The sequence below is a fragment of the Trichosurus vulpecula genome, chromosome 3 (assembly GCF_011100635.1).
Source record: "Trichosurus vulpecula isolate mTriVul1 chromosome 3, mTriVul1.pri, whole genome shotgun sequence".
In the NCBI taxonomy this organism is placed as follows: Eukaryota; Metazoa; Chordata; class Mammalia; order Diprotodontia; family Phalangeridae; genus Trichosurus; species Trichosurus vulpecula.
In genome coordinates this window covers 398,024,158-398,044,665 of record NC_050575.1, presented here as the reverse complement: position 1 = coordinate 398,044,665, position 20,508 = coordinate 398,024,158, and the positions used below count along the sequence as shown (strand labels likewise).

Genomic DNA, 20,508 nt, shown 5'->3' with positions numbered 1-20,508 from the left:
AACATGAAGGGAAATATCAAGGATATTCTCCCAAGTACTGAATTCCTGAAGTCTAGAATGTTCTGACTCTGTCCCTTACTAGGGGTGGCAGAAGAATCTTCTCCACCAGGAGACTCATATGCCGGCTCTATTTTCTGTTTCGCCAGGGGCTACAGGGAGAAGGTAGGGTTGATGAAAAAGAGTTACTCTTTATTACTTTGTGGTTGGAGGCCTGGGGCTTGAGTTAAGGATCTTAGCAAGAGTTACAGAGATGTCTCCTTCCTGTCTTCCCACTACCCTCTGTGCCTTTCCAGCTGCCCAGGTGCCTGAACCAGTTCTTGAGGGAGTCGCTGAGATCTCCTCTCCCAGGAAGAATCTCAGCCAAGTTGCAAGTGCCCTTTTCTACAGCCAAAGGGGAAGGCCCCATAGAGTAAGGGTTCGAGGGGAGCATTGAGGAGGCGAAAGAGGAACAGAATGTAGCTGAGACTGGGAGGCATATTCCTTAGCATGCTGGGAGAGAACCAATACCACAGACCCACCAGGTAGTAGGGTGTCCAACAGATAACGAAGGTCAGCAGGACACATAGGGATAGTGAAACGGCCCAAAGCCAAACACAGGCTGATTGTCAAAGGAACGACCATGAGTGAACTGACTAGCAGGGGCTGGGGAGTTAGAGATGAATGATGCTCAATTCCCTTTCTAGGCACTAGGTGGTCATGAGGCAAGCTGATGGAAAGAGGGAGATGGATAAATGTATATTGCAGTTCTTTCGGAAGCTCACATGGGAATACTATATTCTGGTACAGATGCACAAACACACTTCACTGCGGGTATGAATCTCCTTCCCAAATGGGGTTTAGGGAGGTGAGACATGCTGGGGAAAGGCCTTCAGGCCAGAGTATGGGGTACTTCTGTAGAATATAAAATGAACCAGCTCCACTCCTTTCCTCCCTCACTCTTTCTACCACTTAGCCATGGCCAAGGGAGATGGTGGTGGGTGACACATACCACCACCTGCTGAAACCCTGGGCACCAGGGTTTTAAAGAATACCCAGATACCATGAGGGCTGTCTGGACTCTTACTGATTTCCCCCACATCAATGGACTGGACTTAGGGAGTACTGTTGTCATTAGGCTCTCACTATAGCTAAAGAGCTTTTCATGGTGGAGATTGGAGCTATGGATTGGGACATGAGTGTCAGGATCTAGGGATTGGAGCTTCACAATGCTCCTCCTTCCCTGCTTGGTGTACGGCCACACAGAATACAATTCCACCACAGCAGACTGCCATGGCTGTCAGGGGTATCAGGAAGAACCCACAGAAGGTGAAGAGCTTCTAGGTGATTTCTTGCCATCAGACTTTGAAGCTTCCTTTGGTGACACACTGAATGGAGGGGACTGGAGCAGCATGGTGGACAGTATGCAAGAGGAACAGCTAGAGAGGGGTGGAGTATAAAATAAAGCCTTCCACTTTCTTATGCCATAATATTCCCACTACCACCCTGTTACCCCACCATATGGGGAGGTTGATATAGCAATATTGGTTTGGGCAATAGTATATCCATGATGCCAACCACAAAAAACTACAGCTGAAGTATAAACATCCATTTAAACACTTGTGTGTCCACAAATTTAGCTGAATTCTGTTTTAGCAAAACTTGAACATATGCAGAGGATTTTATTTCTTTTAGCCATCTAGCCAATACCTCGCAGTACTATTGCTTGCTGTGTATGGACAAGATAAATTCTGTTTGAACAAGAAATATTGTATAAAGGCAATCCACTTGAACACTCAATCACGTCAACAAAATGTGCTTTGACCACAAGATTATATTCTGTAACTACTGAAGGTATTAGTAAAAATTGACATTTAAAAAAGAAATACAACTCTAGTATCACTGCCTTCATGTCAGACCATAAAGGAGGAAGGCACTATGTCTAAAGGGCTATTGGAAGGGGAGAGCAAGCCTCAACCTTGGACTCAGCATGTCTGGCCTGCTTCCTGGAGTCCCCATCTATCCACAGGATCTTAGAGGATGGCATCCAGGCCCTGGGATGGACACAATCACTCTAAGTGTGGGCTATCAGGAAGTCTAAGAATTTCTTCATGTCTCTTCCAGCCACTGGAAGAAGCCACAGGTCTCACCCTTCTGTACCCCAAAGGGACACAAGGAGCCCAGAGCCCACTTGAGTCCTGTTGGATGTGTGGGCCTCCCCTCATATCCAGGCTATGAGGGAATCCAGGAAGAGACTCTCAGTAATCTATAGTGCTATAGCCAGCAGGTTACACAAGGAGGGTGTGCAGAGAAGCTGGGTGCAGCGCTGCAAAATGATGTTGTACTGGACTATCTAGGAGGCCAAATAGAAAAGGCAGGGTCAACCCATCCCCAGCTCATCTTATGACGGCTTGCCTGGGGTGAAGGCCCTGGGCATGAAGTTCCTGATGCTGAGCACACAGGCTACGAACTCTCAGGTAAGTACTGGGGAAAAAAGATTTAACAGGGCCACAATGCGCAGGCAGGCCACCTCAGGTGACCCCAGAGCAGGGGTCCTTGCTCTTGCTGGAGAGCACCAGAAGTCTTTCTCCTTGCCTAATAATACAGGTGGCCCTGGGGGCCATCTGAAGTCCCACCTGGGAGCTATCACAAGGACAGGGGGCTATGGGGAGAGAGTTTCTAGGAATAGACTTTTGAATACTGTTATCTCTTATCACTTTCACAAGGGCATACAGTTAGAACCCTAGGCCAGTTTGGAGTCGTCCCTGGCTGGGTCAGGTGCTACCTCAGCTTTTGACTTGGAATTGCCTCCATTGCCCAAAGACAGAATGGAGAGACAGACAAGAACAGGCCCCAGGAGCCACCACAGGCTTCCCATGTACCCCCAGAACTTTTATCTACATCGCAAACCAAATGACCAATTTAAACATCCCCCAAAGTACACCACAGGAGACTCCTTGGACCCCAAGGTCTCTCATCTCTCTCTCAAATCATTTCACCCAAGAACACACATTCCAGCACCCACCACGGATCATCCCACTTCAGCCAATACAACTTCCCTATATGCGGCATCAAGGGACGATGGAGAACAACCCCCATTTTCAATCCCAAGACGTCCCTTCAGCTATTCCTGACATCATGGAAGATGAAGAGGCAGGTCAGTGTGTCTACCAAGATAGAGCCCAGGGAATCGATTCCACTGATACCCCCTTGGTCAACATGGACCATGAAGAGCCAGTTGGAAACAGTTCCCAAGACCCAACAGCACTGATCCCACAGACTGTGCCAACTCTTGATTCAATCCAGAATCAGGAAACAGCTGACAACAACTCCCAAGCTCATACTCCACAGGAGATCTCCTATACCCCCAAATCCTGTACACATAATCAAAGTACCCATGAATACCACCTCCCACATCCAGGTTTAGTGTGTCCATCCCCACTTAGTTATTGGGAGGTCAGGTTCAAGCCACTTGATTGAGCCGAGGATTTTTCCCCACCTAGATACCGAAATACTTTATTGAATGATTCATGTCCAAGTAGGAACTAAATGGTTTGTTACAAAGAGCTAAGGAAGTCTTTTGTCTAGGGTCCCAAAGAACCCTGGAGAACCCAAAGGGCTGTAGCTTCCTCATTCCTCAGTGAGAATGAACAAAGTCGAGGACTGGGGAAGGGTCTTTCTCTACTCACTGGTCACTAAGTAGTTCAGGCTGGTCCCAATAGGCTGTAGACTGGATTTCTGGGACCAGCTCTTCAGCATAGTTACAGGGCCTATGTAAGGCTGAGCTAAGTCAGCCTGAGCAAATCTCAGAGGACAGCTACAAGAAGATCACCAAGCACCAAGCACCAAGCAGGAATCACCTTCTCTAAGGTAAAATGTCAGGGGAAGCCTGGATTTTGGGGACCTGGCTCCTGTGTCCCCAGGCCTGCTTTTGTGAGGGTTTGGGGTTGGCTTACCAGTTTCTGGAGGGCCTTAGAGGTGGGGAATGAGGGAGTCAAAGGGAGAGTTACCAGATTCCTGTTAGTTATCAATCCAGAGAAACCTTGAATCAATGTGTGCCATGGTAGCCCTATTATGTGCTCAGGGAGTTGAATAAATGTGCCTGTTGAACTGAATGAGTCAGAGGAGCCAGGAGACCTGGTTCCCCTGACAGCCACCTCCTGTCTAGATCGTCTCTGAAATGGATTGGACTGGTGGATCTCCAATGGTCCTCTCAAATGAATGTTCTATCATCTTCTAAGGGCTAGGGCCGGTGGACATAGGAGCTTGATATATATTGAAAATCTACCATTTCCTACTGGTGTGACCTATGGATAGCTTCTTGTTTAGGCCTCAGATTTTTCATTTGTCAAATGAGAGGGGTGGACGTTACTGCCCCATTCATTCCCTAATCTAGGAACCTCTTTGCATGGGTGGAGTGGTAGGAAGGATTACTGAAGAGTTAGTTTTTGGAGTTTTCCTTGTCCCTCCCAGAGGAACAACAATGAAAACTATAAAAATGGCCACTAGCTTCTTTTGCTGGCATGAGGGTTTACAGCAAGATGGAGAACATACCCAAGTAGAAGCTTTGGCTGGTTGAGGTGTTCGCAACTTGTTTTAATTGATTGCCACCCTCAGGGCTAAACAGGGAATGTATATTGGTGGTGAGGAGGAATATGGAGGGATTTACTGCTAAAGGACTGGGAAAGACTGTAGGAATTGGCTCCTGTTTAAGGAAGGGCTGGGACTAAATCAGGAGTGTCATATTCAGGTAGAAAGGGAGACACCAAAATCCACAAAAATATTCCTGAAGGGGAACACAGGCTTAGCAAACCACACAATAACATCACAGATGTTTCATCACAGGTCACTATTTCTCCAGACGACCACTAAGTTCCCTTCCAGGTGTGAGTCACCTTCACTGGAGTCTAAGGGGGAAGTAGAAACCCGCATGGAAGGTGGATTTGTTTTCTTTTTAAGATACTACTTCCCAGGATCCAGGTCCATAAACAATCTACTAGTTCCCAGGATTTCACATCATAAACAGTCTCACTTAGCTTGCACAGTGAGGTATAACCTTAAGATAATACAAACCTTTGAGATAAGTTGTAAAGAGTCTACCGTGCATGCTCTATGCTGAAGCAACATGATATTGCTAAAGTGAATGTAGACTTGTGAAGTTCCTGCTGGAAAATTCCCTTTTTCTTGTGCTGCTCTATAAATCAGGGGAACATTGGTCAATAAGTGGGGCATGCACAAGCTGGAATGTTGTGTGTGCCTCACTGGCCCACATTGAGGCTTGGGGGATGCAATAGGATGTGGTGCTCCCTTTATCAGCACCTCCCTGGAGAAGAATAAAGTAAATGACCCCTTGTTATGTCTCTGTTGCTGTCCTTCTGGCTGCCTGGATCAAGAGTGAACCTGCTAGAAGCCAGAGCCCCAAATCTCCTGTCTGACAAATCCCATGTATTTTTTCAGGAACCCAGGCAATGCGGTTGTAGATAACTACTTTGTGAAAAAAGAGAATTGTTCAAGGCAGGCTAATATCACTTCTATCTCTAATATTCCATAGTTTTTCTAGTCCTAGCCTTTGAGGTTTATGGCCGTCTCCATATGGCACATTCCATGCTTCACTTGCCAAGGTCCCTTTCAGAACAGACATACTCAGTTCCAAGTTTGGGCTTGGACATCCTGCAGTTAATGTCCTATAATTCCCACCAGGCTGCATCCTAAAGGACTCTAAGTATTACAGAAAGTGAATGAATATGTAGAGAGGAAGTCCTTTGAGGGCAGGATTCCTTGGACTGGGATGTGTAAGCAGAGCCCAGCCCTACTACAATACTTAGAAACTGATAAGGGAACAGATGTAAAGGGATTGATTGATTGACTGAGAGATGACTAAGTGCTAATGAGTTTGTTTGTTCACAAGATGACTTACTGTTTTATAGACAACTAGGTGCCAAGGGGCTTGTTGATGATCCCTCTTACTTGGTATTTTAAAGAATTCTACAGATCCTTAAAGACTTTTTCTGATTAATCATCAGGGAGGAGGGAAAGAGGTGGAGGACTGGGAAGGGCCTTGGTGTTCACAGCTGCTAGTCCTTAAGTAGCTAAGGTGTCAAGCAGGCTTCCAATAGGATTGCTGAGATCAGGTGAGAACTCACCTCTCAGATCTCCTTACAGGACCAATATAAGCCTGAGGGAACTCAGTCTGAGAAAGTCCTGATTGGAGGAGGCAGCTTCAGCAGAACCAGCTCCAGCCACTTTTTCCAAGGCGAAAGGTAAGGGGAAGTCTGGACATAGACTTCCTTGGGCTTCAATGGGTCCCCCTTATGCCTCCTGAGGGTTAGTGTTGAGGCTGGTTCGATTGCAGTACAGCTCCTGGAGGGACTTGGGGCTAGAGATGAGGAGGAGGAAATGCAGAGTTGTTCATGTTCATTCAGGTTCTGACCCAGGCTTGAGTCCAGGGAGGCAACAGCAGCAGCAGTGTTTGCTTAAAACCCTGAATGAGTGGGTCTTTTGTACTGAAGGGAGAAGGGGAGTCAGGGCACCTGGATCCACCAAGACCTAGCTGGTCAGACATTTCCCCTCCTGAATCAATGGCTACCCACCTTTATAATGGGTTAAGAGCCAATGTTCTTTCCAGAAATCCAATTCAGTCTTTCTCTGACCTGGGACCAATAGACAGAGGACCGGGCTGTGCATCCTATCTCTGCCACCTTCCACTTGGACCACCTTGGGGATGTCATGATATTTTAAGATTATCTGACATTGGTATCAAGTGAATATTGCTGCCTTTTGAGGGCTACAAAGGCTGTGGAAATGATTTGGGTTTTGAAGCCAAGGATCTGGATTCTCAGGCTGATGCTTCCTCCCTAGAGGATCTTAGAAATGTCCTCTCCCTTCTCTGAGTCTCAGTTCCCTCCTCTGTCAATGAAAGCTGGGCACTAGGCTGGGTTCAGAGGGCCTCTAAGGCTCCTTCCAGGTTTGACTCTGTCTCCTTAGAAAGGGAAAAGTTCCCATGGGTGATCCCTAGGGGCAGAGTGTTCCCTCCCTGGGCGGAGCACATCTGCACTAATATGTGCAGTGGTGGGCACCATGTTTTAGCCTTGAGGGCCTTGAGTAGCTGGACAGTGTCCAGAGGAAGGTAGCCAGCAGGGGCAACACCTCAAACTCCTGTCATGGGAATTGAAGAAACAAGGATCTTTCCCTTGAAGAAGACTTGGTGTAGACACAGCCTTCTTCACATATTTGAGAGTCTGTGACCTGAAAAAGGAATGTGATTCCTGGTAGTTTCCTTGTGGCAGATCTGGGGGCCTTGGTTGGTGGTTTCAAAGAAGGAAATTTAGGCTTAATATCAGGAAACACTTCAAAACTTGTCAAGGAGAATTTTCTGTGTCTGAGAAAGCTTACACCTTGTCTCCTCCCCTACAAGATCACCAGAAAAATGCAGAAGTACATCATAAAATGAATTGTTCAATTTCTGAGGAGCAAAAGAGTCAAGCAGCAACCCCAGATTCTCCTGCAGAAGCTTCAGGTACCCTGCCCTGCCCTTAGACAGTCTGGGTTCCTTGAATCCCAAATCCATCCTTTACCCCAACCTCACCTTCCCATTGAGGCCTCCCCCTCACCCAAGGATGGAAGGGTAGGGAGTAGAGGAAGTGCACTTGCTGGCACTGGGGAGCAGTGACCCAATCCCCCACTGGCATGAATATCTTCATTCATTTCTAAACTGGGTAGAACCTTGTTGGAGAGTAAGCAAGCCAGCCTCCAGGCCAGGAAGGCCTGGCTTCAAGGCCTGTCTCTGAAACCTACTGGCTATGGAGCTTTGGGCAAGTCACTTGACCTCTCAGAGCTTGAGACCCCTGAGACCTTGGTTTGTAGAAGTGGGACCCAGCTACAAGACAAGGGCAGAAGAAAGTGCCAGTGTCAAGGATATCCCATTTTCATTCCCTCTTCTTAAAATGCTGGCATTGGTGACATCACAGGGCTGTGGGTGTGTGGGAACTAAGGAAGGGTATAATGGTGCTCTTGAAAATCTGACTCTAATATCACTGCCTACATGTCTGACCTCAAAGCAGGAAGGCACCAGGTCCAAAGGTCCTTCTTCCTATAGTAAAAGGAAAGCAGGACTCAAGCTTTGACTCAGCATGTCTGGTCTGCTTCCTGGATCCACACGATCACAGAAAATGGCATCTAGGCCTTGGATGGACCTGATCACTGTTAGCATAGGCTGTGCAGAGCTCTAATCATTTCTTCATATCTCTTACAGCCACTGCAAGAAGCCCGAGGCCTCACCCTTCTGCATCCCAAGGACCATAAAAACCCCAGCGTTAAAGCCCTTGGCCTTCGCCCTGCTCTTCAGTCTCCATTAAGACAATTTTCTGCAGACTGTCTCAAGACCACTGCAAATTGCTTGTTGATGGAGACTCACCAGAATGCCACCTCCTCAGGATCTAGGGAGGGAAGGGAACGTTCGATGAGCGCTGAGATGAGACATACGACCTTTAGGAATCAGAGGTTGGAGAAGGTGCAAGCTGCAGGTAAGCAGCGTCCAACAGTGACCAGTGGGACAAGGCACAGACAAGCAGCATCCAGGAAGGTCCAACAGGATCCAGTAAAGACTTCTTTGAGGGCAAGATCAGCAGGAGCAACACAGAAACAAACTAATCAGCATGCCTTCAGAGAGGTACCTGGATCTTTCAAAATGGGTGAACCTCAGCAAGTGAGTGCACTCCCTCCACCCCCAATGCAATACATCAAGGAATATACAGATGAAAACATCCGGAAAGGTCTAGCTCCTAAGCCTCCACCTCCAATAAAGGACAGTTACATGATGTTTGGCACTCAGTTCCAGTGTGATGACCATATCATCCGCCCTTTGGAAAGTCAGGGCATTGAACGACTTCACCCTATGCAGTTTGATCATAAGAAAGAGCTAAGAAAACTCAATATGTCTATCCTTATTAACTTCTTAGATCTTCTAGATATCTTGATTAGGAGTCCTGGGAGCATAAAACGAGAAGAAAAGCTGGAAGACCTGAAGCTGCTTTTTGTCCATGTGCATCATCTTATAAATGAATATCGACCCCTTCAAGCAAGGGAGACACTGAGAGTCATGATGGAAGTACAGAAAAGGCAGCGCCTCCAAACAGCTGAAAGGTTACAGAAGCACTTGGAAAGAGTTATTGAAATGATCCAGAATTGCCTGGCTTCTTTGCCTGATGATTTGCCCCATACGGAAGGAGGGATGAGGTTAAAAACTGACCCAATGGATACTGATGGCAGCAAAAATTGTATTGGAGAAAATGAACAGCGAGAAAATACTAGTCACAGAAGAGACCAGATCATGGAGAAAGATGCTGCTTTGTGTATCTTAATTGATGAAATGAATGAAATGCCATGAAGTCTTTTAAAAATTTGTTGTACAAAATTTGGGGGGATGGGGTGGGGTTATGTAGCCAAAAATTGTATGACATTGTCTTGCTTGATACTCTTGAAACTTGTATAGAAATGTAAATTTGCCTGATCATGACGTTATGCATTTACAGGCTGGGAATTTTTTTTAACCTAAGTTCTTAACTACACGTGAACAGAACAGGTGAAGTGTTGCCTAATGGCTTGGGCTGAATCCACAGATTTACTTCTTTTGAAAAATAGGGTACAGTTGGCATTTTTCTGAAGAAAACTAAATACATCTAAGTTAGGTTGCAAACAGGTCTCTTAATGTAATTTCATCTTTAGTTTATTTTTGTTGGTCCTTCACAAACGAGGTTATATTTTGAGCTACAGAAAATGCCCCATAGCATGTTCAGAGCTTAACATTTAAATAATTTAAAAGTGAGTTTAATTATAAGTTGAGGAAAGTTTTTTCAAGTTGTTTGTAGTTTGTTTTCATAAAAATCTAATCAGTAAAGTGTCATGAAGCAAATATTTATTTTAAAACTGCACAATTTGGAATAACTTACCCAAGAATAGAAAACTCGATCAGGTTGAATTCAGACCCTTTTTTCCCTCAAAAAAAAGGGCTACACTGCCCAAGGTGGATACCTCAGGGGACCCAAGGGCAAGGGTCTCTGATCTTGCTGGTTGGCAACAGAAAGAGCCATCGGGGAAACATCCTTTTCATGGCTCTCCCCTTGCCTAACAATACAGGTGACTTTGGGGTCCATCTGAAGCCCCCCCTGGGAGACAGCACAAGGATACTGGGACATGGGCAGAGAGCTTCTAGGAATAGTCTTTTGAACACTGTTACCTCTAGTCACTTTCACAGGAGCATACGGTTGCAACCCCATGCCACTTTGGACTCCTCCCTGGCTGGGTCAGGTGCTACCTCCAGTGATCTTTTCGAATGGAGCCTCCATTGACCAAGAAAAGAACAGAGAGACAGACAAGAACAGCCCCCAACAACCACCACAGTCTATCCCATGGACTCCCAGTACTTTTGTCTGCATTCTAAAGGAAACATCCCCTAATGGATACCACAGGAGATTCCATGGACCCCAGGACCAATCATCTCTTTCTTACATCAGTTCACCCAAGAGCATATATTCCAAGTTCCACCAGAAATCACCCCGTTTCAGCCTGTACAACTTCCCTATATCCAGCATCAAGGGACCGTTGAGAACAACTGCTATGTTCAACCCAAGGACATCCCTACTGCTATTCCTGTTTCTGACATCATGGAAGATGAAGAGGCAGGTCACTGTATCTTCCAAGACAGACCTCAGGTAACCACTTTGCTCAACATGGACCATGAAGAGACAGTTGGAAACAGTTCCCAAGATGAAACAACGCTGATCCCACAAACTGTGCCAACTCTTGATTCAATCCAGAATCAGGAGACAGCTGACAATAACTCCCAAGGTCATACTCCTCAGGAGATCTCCTACACCCCAAAATCCTCTACCCAGGATCAAGGGACCTTTGAATACTACCTCACACATCCAGATTTAATGTGTCCATTCCATCTTCCCTCCTCACATGGACCCCCACAATTCTTCCACCCGGCTCTGAATTTCTTTCCCCATTTCTATATCCAAATGTGACAGGAACATAAAGGTACAGACATAATTTTCTCAGAGACACAAGGCATTCATGTTACCTACTTGGGAGAAGAAGTCTTGCTGTTGGAGACCTCGGCTGTGTCCCTAGACTCCTGCCTTCATGTCCTCATTTTACCACACCTCCTCCTGGCTCAATTTGTTTAAAGAAAACGAGACATTCCACAAATTTTAAAAAGTCATTTGTTTGGAGATGGGGGAAATGGTGGAGCCATCCCACATGTAAAAGAATAAACCAAGGGTAAGTAGGAGGTATGGGTGATGAGAATCGAGGGAGGAGGCTGAACCAGGATCTCTGGTCACTGGAGCACATGAGATCTAAACTATGTCCTCTTCCAACCCAAAGTCCTTCATGGCATGTTTGCTCTGCATATTGTCTGTGAGCTCTTAGGAAACCATGTCTATCCTTTCCCCTCAAGTACCAATAAACTAAGAAATAAAATTGTCATGTACTATCAGCCTTTCCTGAGCAATTCTCCCCCTCAAATGGCACTTAATTCTCTCTTCTCATGACCAAAACTCTACCTTATATCCTTATTCCTTTAGGGCCTGATGAGGGCCAATGCCCTCATTATCTCTCTGCCTCCAGGCTCTTGCCCCACTTCACATACAGTCTCTGCAGTCAAGATTTCTCCCCAAGTATTCTATATGGTAGAAGTTACCTTAAAGATTATCTCATGCAACCCTCTAACATGACAGATGGAGAAACCAAGGCACAGGGTGGTTTATGCAGAGCTGATAGTTGACACCAGAGTGTTTGACTCTTCAAATATTATATTCTAGAAAATACAATAGAGAGGTCCAGATGAAGTGCTAAGGACTATGAGGAGGGAAAGACCAATTCCAACTGGGAGAAGGGGGTCAGAGACTGATCCTCACGGCTTTTTCACTTGCTAGTCTACCAGGTTGGAGAAGCTCACTCAGTTCTTCCCAATGACTCCAATCTGCAGAGATCTCCTTTCTCTGATTCCCTTAAGGATTTGTGTGCACAAAGGGAGCTGGACATTCATTCCTGATAGGCCATTTCTGGTCCTTCACTTCAGGTCCCTGCAAGAGGTGGTCTTCTGAACAGGTCAGTTTGAGAGGTGGCCACAATTCCCTTTGCTCTTTGTATCTCCCACCACCAATAAGGGCAATTCTTACATCTTTGAAGAGTTTGTCCTTGGAAGTTTTTTAATGTTTATAACTCCTCATAGCCTGGAAAGGATGAAGGTGATGTGGGCAGAAGCAACCAATGGGAGGAGAAGGACAGAAAAAGAGCAACTAATTAGATTAGGAGAACTTTGACTCAATGGACTGTTAGAAAGGAGCAGATTTCTTTTCAGAAAAACCTGTGAAGTTTTACATGAAGTGATGTAAAGTTAATTCAGCAGAACCAGGAGGACACTACACAGTAAGAGCCATATTGGATGGTGATCAGTTCGAAAGATGAAGCTACTCTGACAAAGAAAATGCTAAAAGACCCACAAGGAAATATTCTCTCCACCTCCAGAGAGAAATGATGAACTCTGATTGCCAGCTGAGACATCCTTTTCCCACTTTTATTGTTTTTCCTTTTTGTGTGTTTATATGTGCATATGTTTTCTTTTGTAACATGCATCATATGGAAATATGTTTTGCATGACTTCACATATATCATCAATACCCTATTGCTTGCCTTCTTGAGATGTGTGTGGAGGGAAGAAGACAGAGCATTTACAACATTAATTTTTAAACAGTGAATGTCAAAAATGTTTTTCATGTAATTGGGATATACTAGTGAAATAAAATTTATTAGAAAGAAAAAAGAACCACTCTGACTCTATTTTCCATCCAAAGACAACAGTCCCTCACATGTTAGGACTGGAAGAATTCATAGGTGATACTTTATGTCTTCTTTACTACAATTGGTGCAGAAATTAGCTTGAGAATAGGCAGCTCCCATTACCCAAACCTCTTCATAGACAGGGTTCCATTAAAAATCCATATATCCCAGCACATACTATGGGGCCAGGCCTTGGACTTTCTACCAGCCTATTTACCATGTTGACAAAAGAAACCAGACAGAGAAGTTTCTTTTCTGGTGGTGATTTCCTTCCCGAGGAAGGAAATCAGGTTGCTGAGATTGGGTTCTCTCTCTCAGAGAGGCTGGGTTTGGTCATGAATATGAAACACCACCAGATAGGAAAGACTCTGGTTCTGGGCTAGATTTTTTCCCAAGTTGCTGATCACTTATTCTCCAGGGCCCTAAGGAGGGACTGTGGCAACTGAGCTGTCCTACTCTGGGTTTGGGAGCAGGCACTCAGTGGCCTCAGAAATCTTCCTGTCAATCTTTTCTTTGCCCCCACCTTTCCTTTTCTTCCCCAGAGGATCTTAGAAATGTCCTTTGCCTTCTCTAGGCCTCAGTTTCCTCCTCTCTCAATGAAATGTGGGCATGCTATAGGAGTTGGGGCTACCATTACCGGCAACTTCTTTGAGAGGACTAGTTGAGAATAAAGTAAGATTATTATCCCCTCCAAAGCTGTCTTCCTGTCTTTCTTGTGTGACCAGATAAAGAGTGATCCAAGGTCATATTGTTATAGCAAGGGTGAGTGAGACACTCCACTGAGTATAAGTTTTAAATGGAGAATTTATTAGCCAGCGTCCATTCAAGGATGATCAACCCAAATCATAATGGCCCTGGGTTGGGGTAAAGAAATAGTTTATATAGAAAATACAGGGTGCAGTAGCTAATTATCTCTTGAAGTTTACAGGCCAGGTCACAGGGTGGTCTGGGGGAACAGGAACAAAGGTCCTGACAGATCAAAGATTCTGACAGGTTATCATTAAGTGGGATAATCTTATCTATTGACATTCCTTGGAGGAGTCACGGAGCCCCAGGGACATTTGCTAAATGCCAAAAGTTCTGAGTCCATACTTTATTATGCAAACTGGGGTTTTAGTTAGGGGCTGGGGGCAGGGTTCTCCTTGATTTCTCCAATACCACATTCCCCACTTCTCTTTATGGAGCTATTCAAACCTTTCAAAAAGGAACGACCTGATCTGGACAGGGACAGAATTTTCACAAGAATGAATTAGGTTTGAGATATAAGAAAGTAATCAGGGACCTGTAGTTATGGCCAGGATCAATAAAATGAGGGGGCCAGCCAAAGCACTAGTAGGGTGGTGAGCCAGGGGGGGACATTGGTTCCCCTGAAAATCACTCAATGTCAGCTTAGGCTGGTCCCAGGTGCATAGGTCTGCAGTAAAAACTCCCCAAACGCATCTTGCAAAGCAGAGCCCACAATGAAAGGGGGTTGGGAAGCAACTGAAGGCATGCACACAGCAACAATAGAGGGCAAGACCCAGGTAGAAATTCAGAAGCCCCCTCAACCAGAGTGGCTGTAGCAGCCATGAAGTCCAACTGTTCTGAAAACAGGCAACTGGCCTGGGGCCAGGTCCCAAGGACTGCGCTAGGACTCCCAAAGCCTGTGCTCTCCCCCCATCAACATACCAAGTGAAAAGTCTGCAAAGACAAGAGTGCTGACAAGGGCCAGTTTGCATATACCTGCAAAACATTAAACGAGGTGCTCCTCTCAGGATTAGGTTCTCATCCCTTAATGGCTAACAGGGGAAAAAATGTCCTTAAGTCAGTCTGATCTGGCCTTGTCGACAGAGGTAGGGGTATTTCCTGAGCAAAGTTTAGAGAACAAAGAAGCCTAGGTCCTGGGTCTTCTTCCAGTTACTCATTAATTCAAGCTCTGGGTCTGGTTGAAATTAAAAATGATACAAAATGGTATAAAACGTTCCACATTTCCCCCTTTTGGTCAAAGGCAAACTGAAAGTTTCACCTAAAGACCAATTAAGGTATGGAAAAACCTCTATCTGCCTCATGGGTGAAGTTCTAAAAATCCTTATCTAGGTGGAGTCAGGTTTTTTTTCTTTTCTGTGTTTGGACGTCCCCAGGGATGGGCAAAAATTGTACAAGCAGAGGGAGCATAATAGCTAAAAATACTAAAAATACAGGAAGAACCGTCTTGGGAATGCAAGGACTCAGAAAGGGAGCTGTCTTTCGTACAGGTTCTGGTCCAGAGTCTCGGGAGGGGCTGCCTGTGTCTGATGCTGTCCCCTTCAGGCTCTTTGAAACCGGAGGGCAAGGTCTCCTATGGGCTCAAATGTCCACTCGGGAGCAGGGACAGTCCTCAGATGTGACAGAAGGATCAAGGAGTCGATACCCACCTAAGAGGAGCTCCCAGAACACATATGATTTGATGACTGAGAGAAAAAACACAACATAGGTCCCAGCCACACAGGGCTGAGTTTAAACAATTACAGTAAAGTTTTTCCCATAATTCACAAAACTTCACAATCACATTGAGTCAGGTACAGACCAAACCACCTAGATGGTTCACAATAGAGGGGGAGATTTGCATGTCACATGGTTTACATTTACACATCAGATAACCAAGAAAACTTAAACATGAACCATACAGAGTAATGCAATCATTATTAACAATGCTGACTAACATTAAATTCCTCATATCTTTTTGGGTCTCCTTTAGCAAGTCATTGACTTGTTTTTCATGGTTTTCTCGCATCCTTCTCATTTATCTTCCCAATTTTTCCTCTACTTCTCTAACTTGCTTTTCCAAATCCTTTTTGAGCTCTTCCATGGCCTGGGACAAGCCATGATCAAAAAAGAGCCTAGATATCATCTTTCAAGAAATTATCAAGGAGAACTGCCCTGATATTCTAGAGCCACAGGGAAAAATAGAAATTGAAAGAATCCATCGATTGCCTCCTCAAATAGATCCCAAAAAGAAATCTCCAAGGAATATTGTTGCCAAATTCCAGAGCTCCCAGATCAAGGAGAAAATACTGCAAGCAGCCAGAAAGAAACAATTTGAGTATTGTGGAAACACAATCAGAATAACCCAAGATCTGGCAGCTTCTACATTAAGAGATCGAAGGGAATATGATATTCTGGAGGTCAATGGAGCTAGGATTAAAACCTAGAATCACCTACCCAGCAAAACTGAGTATCATGCTCCAAGGCAAAATATGGATTTTCAATAAAATAGAGGACTTTCAAGCTTTCTCCCTGAAAAGACCCTGAATAGAAAATTTGACTTTCAAACACAAGAATCAAGAGAAGCATGAAAAGGTAATCAAGAAACAGAAATTGCAAGGGACTTACTAAAGTTGAACTGTTTTGTTTACATTCCTACATGGAAAGATGATGTGTATGATACATGAGACGTCAGTATTAGGGTAGCTGAAGGGAATATGCATATATATATATATATATATATATATATATGTTTATGTATATATAGGTGAATGTGTATGTATGTATATATCTGTGTGTGTATGTGTATATATATATATATACATATATATATATATATATATATATATATATAAGAGAGAGCAGACACAGGGTGAGTTGAAGATAAAGGGAAGATATCTAAAAGAAATAAAATCAAATTAAGGGATGAGAGGGCAACATACTGAGATAGGGAGATAGGGAGAGATAGAGTGGGGTGGATTATCTCACATAGAGGTGGCAAGAGGAAGCAGTTCTGTGGGAGGAGGGGAGAGGGCAGGTGAGGGGGGAATGAGTGAACCTTGCTCTCATCAGATTTGGCCTGAGGAGGGAATACCATGCATACTCAATTGGGTATCTTACCCCACAGGAAAGAAGAGGGAGGAAGATAAAAAAAATAAAAGGGGGGTATGATGGAGGGGAGGGCAGATGGGGGTGTAGGTAATCAAAAACAAACACTTTGGAAAGAGGACAGGGTCAAGGGAGAAAATTCAATAAAGCGGGATGGGTTGGGAAGGAGCAAAATATAGTTAGTCTTTCACAACATGAATATTGTGGAAGGGTTATACATAATAATACATGTGTGGCCTAGGTTGAATTGCTTGACTTCTTAGGGAGGGTGGGTGGGAAGGGAAGAGGGGAGAGAATTTGGAACTCAAAGTTTTAAAAACAGATGTTCAAAAACAAAAAAAAAGATTTTGCATGCAACTAGAAAATAAGATACACAGGCAATGGGGTGTAGAAGTTTATCTTGCCCTACAAGACAGGAAGGGAAAAGGGGATGAGAGGGGAGAGGGGTGATAGAGGGGAGGGCTGACTGGGGAACAGGGCAACCAGAATATATGCCATCTTGGAGTGGGGGGGAGGGTAGAAATGGGGAGAAAATTTGTAATTCAAACTGTTGTGAAAATCAATGCTGAAAACTAAATATGTTAAATAAATAAATTTAAATTAGAAAAAAAAATTCCTCGTATCCCAGTAACACAGTACATATAACATCATAAACTTTTAGCCGTGCCATGTCTCTTTGACAGTGTTTACAAAATAATCCACAAACCATTCTTAACAAGGCTTAAAATGTTTCTGATTTAATTCCAGCACATTTTGTACACAAAGTAACTTTAAATCACAGTTACATATTCACAATGTCCATTCAAAGCAGCACTTTTAAATCCCAGATGCCTGATTGTACTTATCTGGTCCCTTGATAGTAAAAGAGAGTTCTGCTTTTCTGGTTCAGATCTAGAAATTCTCAGACAATTCTAAACTAATATAACTTACTATAATCACTTAAATCTGCCTCTCCTTTTTTAAAACTTCGGAGTATTTCAGTTCATACATCATCTACTGTTTCTAACCTTACCTAAATTTTGTACCTGGTATAGGAATCCCTTTAAAATACAAGGTCTAACCACAAATTGAACTCATCTTCCCTTTTAAAATTATCAGACAGATACTTTACAAAGGAGGTACAATTTCACTTGTATTACTATCTTATACAATCTTCTTGTGGTAACATCCAAATTTAAGAGCATTGATGAACTACCTGAATGGAATTTTGATGGCTCTAGCACTTTTCAGTCCGAAGGCTCTAACAGTGACATGTACCTTGTTCCTGCTGCTCTGTTCCGAGACCCCTTCCGAAAGGACCCCAACAAACTGGTTTTCTGTGAAGTTTTCAAGTATAACCGCAAGCCTGCAGAGACCAATTTGAGGCATACCTGTAAACGGATAATGGATATGGTGGCCAACCAGAAACCCTGGTTTGGTATGGAGCAAGAGTATACTCTCATGGGAACAGATGGACACCCTTTTGGTTGGCCTTCCAATGGGTTCCCTGGGCCCCAGGGTCCATATTACTGCGGCGTGGGAGCTGATAAAGCCTACGGAAGAGATATAGCAGAAGCTCATTACCGTGCTTGTCTATATGCCGGAGTCAAAATTGCAGGGACAAATGCTGAAGTAATGCCAGCTCAGTGGGAGTTCCAGATAGGACCCTGTGAAGGGATTGAAATGGGAGATCACCTCTGGATCGCCCGCTTCATCCTCCATCGAGTGTGTGAAGATTTTGGAATGATTGTAACGTTTGATCCCAAACCAATCCCTGGGAACTGGAATGGAGCTGGTTGCCATACTAAATTCACCTCTCAGATCCACTTACAGGACCCCTATACATCTAAGGAGAATCAGTATGGGAAACTCCTGGTTGGAGGAGACAGCTTCAGCAGGACCAGCTCCAATCACTTTCTCCAATGCAAAAGGTTGCCTGGCCATGGACTTCCTTGGACTTCAATAAATCCCCCTTTTGTCTCCTGAGGGTTAGAGTGTTGAGGATGGTTGGATTGCCATCCATCTCCTGGAGGGACTTGGGGCTAGAGATCAGGAGCAAGAAATGAAGAGTTGCTCATGTCCATTCAGATTCTGACCTAGGCTTGAGTGCATGGATGCAAGAGCAGCAGTAGTGTTTGCTTAAAAGCCAGAATGACTGGGTCTGTTGAATTGAAAGGAGAAGAAAAGTCAGGAGACCTGGTTCTACCAAGAACTCCCTGGTAAGACATTTCCCTTCCTCAGACTCTGGCTCCCCACCTAAATGATGTACTAATAGTCAATGTTCTTTCCATAAACTAAAAGTAGTCTTTCCCTGACTTGAGACTAATACACAGAAGACCTGGCTGTGCATCCTATCTCTGCCACATTCCACTTGGTCCACTTTGGGGATGTCATGATATTCTAAGGTTATCTGACTTTGGACTGAAGTGAATATCCCTATATTTACAGTGTTAGGAAGGCAGTGAAAATGTCTTTGGGTTCTGAGGCCAAGGATCTGGCTTCTCAGGTTGATGCTTCCTCCCAAGAGGATCTTAGAAATGTCCTCTGCCTTCTCTAGGCCTCAGCTTCCTTCTCTGTTAATGAAATGTGGGCATTAGGCTGGGCTCAGATGGCTTCTGAGACTCTTTCCAAATCTGATCCTGTGTCCTCAGAAAGAGAAAAGCCTCCATAGCCAGTCCTCAGGGGCAGAGTGTGCCCTCCATGGGCAGAGCACACCTGCACTAATACACCCAGTGGTGGGTAGCAGGTTTTAGCCTTGAGGGCCTCCAGAAGCTGGAGAGTGTCCAGAGGAGGGTAGCCAGCAGGGGCAGCACCTCAAGCACCTGCCATAGGAGTTGAAGGAACAGGGATCTTTCCCTTGGAGAAGACTTGGTGTAGACACAGCCACCTTCACATATTTGAGAGGTTGTGACCTGGAAAAAGAATTCAATTCTTGGTTCTTCCCTTATGGCAGATGTGGGAGCAGGGAGGGATGGGGTGGGGGGGGGGGGAATGACTGCAAAGAAGGAAATTAAGGCTTGATGTCTGTAAAAACTTAAGAACTTGTTTTAAGGAAGAATGTTCTGAGTCTGAGAAGGCTTAAGTCTTGTCTTTGCCCTGCAGAAGCACTAGAAATATGGCAGAAGTACATCACAAAATTGATAATTTGATTGATGAGGAGCAAGAGAGTAGAGCAGCAACACCACATTCTTCTGCAGAAGCTTCAGGTACCATCCCCTGCCCTTGGACTGTCTGGGTTCCTTGAACCGCAGAGACATCCTTTACCCCAACCGCACCTTCCCATTGACCCCACATCCCAGGATGGAAGGCCAGGGAAGAGAGGAGGTGCAATCCCTGGCACTGGTCAGCTGTGATCCAATCCTCCATTGGCATGAACATCCTCATTCATTTGTAAACTAGGTAGACCCTTGGACAGCAGCAAGCCAGCCTGCAGGCCAGGAAGGCCTGTCTTCAAGGCCTGCCTCTGAAACCTACTGGCTGTGGAGCCTTGGGCAAGTCCCTTGACCTCTCAGAGCTTGAGGCCCCTGAGACCTGTATTTGTAGAAATGGAACCCAGCTACAATACAAGGGCAGAGGGAAGTGCCTGTGTCAAGAAGATCCCAGTTTCATTCCTTCTCCTTAAAATACTGGCATTGGTGACATCACAGAGTTGTGGGTGGGTGGGAACTAGGGAAAGGTGTAATGGTGCCATTGAAAATCTGACTCTAATATCACTGCCTTTATGTCAGACCTCAGAGCAGGAAGGCACCAGTTCCAAAGAACAATGGCAAATGCAGAGCAGTGCTCAAGCTTGGACTCAACATGTCTGGCCTAACTACTGGAGTCCCCATCCATCCACATGATCTTAGAGGATGGCATCTAGGGCCTAGGATGGAC

At 44.8% G+C, this 20,508-nt stretch overlaps 2 protein-coding genes and 1 pseudogene across 2 annotated transcripts; 2 read left to right on the top strand and 1 right to left on the bottom strand.

Annotated features, from left to right (window-relative positions):
* Window positions 1–232: 232 nt before the first annotated feature.
* Window positions 233–3,204, bottom strand: LOC118842684 (annotated as a pseudogene).
* A 5,458-nt stretch (window positions 3,205–8,662) lies between these two features.
* On the top strand, window positions 8,663–9,361 carry LOC118844653 (mediator of RNA polymerase II transcription subunit 7-like). Its single transcript, XM_036752593.1, has one exon. The coding sequence runs from the start codon at window positions 8,663–8,665 to the stop codon at window positions 9,359–9,361; it is 699 nt and encodes a 232-aa protein (XP_036608488.1).
* Window positions 9,362–10,637: 1,276 nt separating this feature from the next.
* On the top strand, window positions 10,638–18,618 carry LOC118842683 (glutamine synthetase-like). Its single transcript, XM_036750076.1, has 2 exons — window positions 10,638–10,685; window positions 17,752–18,618. The coding sequence occupies exons 1-2, from the start codon at window positions 10,638–10,640 to the stop codon at window positions 18,616–18,618; spliced, it is 915 nt and encodes a 304-aa protein (XP_036605971.1).
* The last annotated feature ends 1,890 nt before the right edge of the window (window positions 18,619–20,508 follow it).